The sequence below is a fragment of the Populus euphratica genome, unplaced genomic scaffold (genome assembly GCF_000495115.2).
Source record: "Populus euphratica unplaced genomic scaffold, PopEup_1.0 scaffold193.1, whole genome shotgun sequence".
NCBI lineage: Eukaryota > Viridiplantae > Streptophyta > Magnoliopsida > Malpighiales > Salicaceae > Populus > Populus euphratica.
This window is the reverse complement of record NW_011500023.1, coordinates 244,928-249,242: the sequence shown is the minus strand read 5'-3', so window position 1 is coordinate 249,242 and position 4,315 is coordinate 244,928. Positions and strand designations below refer to the sequence as shown.

Genomic DNA, 4,315 nt, shown 5'->3' with positions numbered 1-4,315 from the left:
TATTTGAAAAGAAACACAAAAAAATGGACATGGGAGGAAAAACCATGACACTGTCTCGTCGAAAAAACCCACAAAGAAGCCTGCTCAAACAACCTCCATTGTCTGCAATAAAAATAGATAAAAAGGGTATTGCTAATACATGACAATTGACAAAACTCAGACAAGATGACGTTGTGTGTATGTGACAGGAGCACTGAAACAACCCATGCTTCTGGGATAGATGTAATGAAAATTGATAAGCAAGAGCTTCAGTTGGACCCAAGCAGAAGGAACTTCGAGTGACATAAAATATAATATCCCATGGTCTGAATGATGCATTGTCTATTCCATCACAGGAAATTAAAAAGAGCTCCTTTGTAAAAGACAAATTACAAGAAATACAAGTATTCCTACAGCCATCGACCACCTTTCAAATATTTTGCCAGCATCCATTGACAGGGACTCTTGAACACCATGACCATGTGGCTTCTCTATCATTTGATTATCACCTCCAATGAGACTCTGCATGTAGATTCTAGAACGACAAATGACAATTATTCCCAGTTTGCTTAAATTATTTTTTGCTTTTATGGTTTTTATATGGTTTTGACGTGTTGGTGATAAAAATACATTTTAAATAACAAATTTCGGCACAAATACCATAAGCATAAAGATCTTCGGAGTCTAAGGAAATGGATGGCAAGTAAATCTAATATTTACAATGGCATAAACAACAAGAGTACAAAACTAGTAGCTGTTGAGTATGGTAAATACACCACACTAATCACACACGAGATGGCAATTACCTTGACCTCCGAAAGAGAAACTTGAAAGCAGAGGCCTAACATTTCTTAATCCGACTCATCAGGATTTAGCATACTAATTAACCACCAATTAATGAAAAGCAAACTACCAAACCCCACCGTGGACGTTCATTTCCCTGACTCTCTGTTCAGATTCCTGCCTTTGGAGCCTCATTTCATGATTAAACTTTCTGATAAACTCTTCTACTCGCCGATTCAACTCATCCTGACTCATCGACTTCTCCCTCCTTAGGGAAACAGAATCATTAAACGTGTCTGATTTCTTCAGTTCTCTCCTAGCCCAAGACACCGGATCATCATCATCGCAGCAACCACCACCACTTTCAGCAGCAACAATTCCATTGACTTTTTGCAACACCTTTGGAGGCGTGTCCCATGTGCCAATCTTCCTTAACTGCCTTGTTGGTGTCATCCCTTGCTTCTCCATAATTGATGTCCATGCGTCCTCCAGGGTGTCCTGCTGATCTGCCTCTTGTGTCAGCGGCTCCATGTCCATCATTTTTTGCTGTTTTTTAGCAGAATCTGTCAAGCAAGAGTCAGGAGAGCAAGGATCCTTGGATAGGTCTGTATTCGTCTTTTCTTGCAGTTCTTTACCAGAATTTGTCAGGAAAGTGTCAGGAGAGTAATAATCCTGAGAAGAGTCGATGGGTTTCTCAAAGGACAAAGGGGTGTCCAATTGTTTTTCCACTTCTTGTATGTCATGCTCTTGCCAGAGATCACTCGCATGATTGGTGCTACTTTGGTTTTGGCTTTTGAGTTTCTTAGAAGTAGAATAGGGTAATTTGGCATCGGGGTTTGGGTGTTGAAATGTGGAGGAAGCAACAATGGTGATGATGATAAAGTTGACGATGATGTAGATGTAAGGTGGAGATAACCAGCCACGGAGGGAGATCCACACGCTAGGAAGAGTGGAGAGAATTAGATTAAATGTGCAAGGAATTATAGCCACTTTGAACAAAATAAAAGTGGAAAGGATCCCCACAGAGAGAAGCACCGACTTCACAGCCCAAATTGCTGTCTCAAATCTGCTTGTATTGAAAGAAGAAATTTCAAAGAAGCTGGCCATTTGGGTGAAGAAATATGAGAACTCCTAAAACAAAAGGAACTGAAAATAAATGATCAAGAACTAAATAACTAAGCTTTCTCAAAAACTTTTAAGACTCTGATGACCACCAAAACGAGGAAAACTAAGAGACCTAAAACAGCAGTAAAGACCACACTTAATGCTATTTCAGTAGAACAGGTAGAGGGTAAAAAGAGAGAGCTCGATCAACTTGGAAGATGAAAGAGTAGCGTGCCGTTGAGGAAAGAGTCGAGACCTTTTCTAACTACCTAGACCCCTGCAGTTCATCCAAAATCTCTGGCAGGAGTGACAACAAAACAGTACTAATCACTGCTAAAATGAAAACAAAAGAACCCTTCAAAAATCAGTCTTGCGAGAAGACATTGGACTGTCTCCAAGATCTCATCTTTCAGGGAAACTGAAAGCATGAGGTGTTGCTTTCAAAACTTCGAAAGTGCAAATTCTGCATAGAGATTTTGCGTTGTTATTGCGCAGAGGCATAGAGAGAGAGAGGGAGAGAGAGCTTTGCTTTTCTGGTTGCGTTAATGTAGAAGAATTATGACCAGCCAGGAACTTATAAAAAGGCTAGCAGCAAATTGATACAGTACAGGCCAAGGACCACAGTACAAAGAGCTTTCTTTAATTCAAAAGAAACGCTTAAATTTCATGCAACTTTCCCTCCTTCGATTCAATCCTGGCCATCCAGTCATATAAATAACACTGGACAAACAACAAATTCAATAACGTTTCTTCCCTTTCAAACAACTTTAGCTTAATTCTTTTAATTTAGTTTAGCTGATTAAAAATATATTCAGATTAGCATTAAGGCCGCTTTCATAATCGGCGCCGCGCGGCTAATTACCGGTTAATAAAAAGGGTGTCTTATATAATATATATTTTAGTTTTTAAAAATTATTTTTAATATTAGTATATTAAAATTATTTAAAAAATAAAAAAAACTTAAAATTAAAAAATTAGTTTTTTAAAAAAATTGTTGGATCCAATAGACTTTTACTTCACCTTCATTTGTTTACTCATAGACTAGGCTCGTATGCTAATTAAGTGGTATTTTTTAACTATAATTTCTTTTTGAAAACTCAAGATTTTTTTTAGGAAGATCATTAATATTGGACGAGCTATAACTTTTTGGTTGGGTGGGACAATGTTAATAATGTTTTAAATTCTCAAATTAAAATATAATTCCGTGGGCTATTATCTATTTAATTAAACAATAAATTCTTCATCATATTAAATAATTTATAGACAAAAGATTTCACTAATATCTTTGTCACGGCTTGGCATGTGCACTATCCGGAAACTTCATAATGATATGGTTAACAAGCTTATCATATGATATCATATCTAGACTTAGATGTAAAATTAATGCATAATAGAGCTTAACGTGGAAAATGATTCGAGAATATTATATTATATTGTGATCATATAACAAAAAATAGAAGTGGAATGTGACCAACCATCAGAGCCTGCGGTGGGCTTCCTGACGTGAAAGATAGAAGACAGAACAATATCACTTTTGGTCTTGGACAGCCAAAAAAAAAAGGTTGGAAAAAGTTATTTTTTTTATATATAAAAAAAAACTTCATAATTGCTTCTTTTTCTTCTTCTTGTTTTTTTTTTTTTTTTACTTTTTCTCGTAAAAATCAAGTCATTCAAAAGGGTTTTTGTAGGTTATTTTGAAAGTATTTTTTAATTAAAAACATGTAAAATTAATTTCTGAATTAACATATCTTGATGATTTAAGATCATAAAAAATTAATTTAAAATTTAAAAATTCAAAAATATTTTTTAAATACAAAAACAAACACATTCTTATAAATAAAAATAAAAATAAAACATCACAAATGGTATCTAAAAATTGATAAGATGCTATCAGTTTCGTCTTCATTATCAAATTGAAAGGAAAGAAACTCAACCACCATCACCACGTATAGTATTCAAAAATCTTTTGGAGAAAAAAAAACAAAGAAAAGAAGGTTGCAAAAGTTCTTTCTCATGTCAATACACGTTTCTCTAAATTGTGTTATATATATATATATAACCCTATAGTTGCTTCTTCTTCTTCTTCTTCTTCTTTTTCTTTGATTTTTTGCTCATAAAAATCAAGTCATTTAAAAGATTTTTAATTATTGTTTTTAATAAAAAATATGTTAAATTGATTTTTTTAATTTATTTCTAATATCAGCATATTAAAACAATTTAAAATCATAAAAAAATTAATTTAAATTAAGAAAATAAAAAAATTTCAAAAATATTTTTTAAACATAAAAACAAATATACTGTTGTAAATTAAAATAAGACATCACAAATTGTATCTAAAAATTGATAGGATACCATCAGTTCCAACTTCATTATCAAATTGAAAAGAAAGAAACTCAACCACCATCATCACGTATATTATTCAAAAATCTTGTGGAGAAAAAAAAAAAAA

The 4,315-nt window shown here is 33.5% G+C and overlaps 1 protein-coding gene across 1 annotated transcript; it reads right to left on the bottom strand.

Moving 5' to 3' along the window:
- Positions 1-279: 279 nt before the first annotated feature.
- Positions 280-2,443, bottom strand: LOC105142021 (uncharacterized). The gene is made up of 2 exons (XM_011049460.1): positions 786-2,443; positions 280-501 (listed from the first exon to the last, which is right to left on the bottom strand). Exon 1 carries the CDS (start codon positions 1,867-1,869, stop codon positions 889-891), a length of 981 nt encoding a protein of 326 aa, XP_011047762.1. The 5' UTR covers positions 1,870-2,443; the 3' UTR covers positions 280-501; positions 786-888.
- Positions 2,444-4,315: the final 1,872 nt, after the last annotated feature.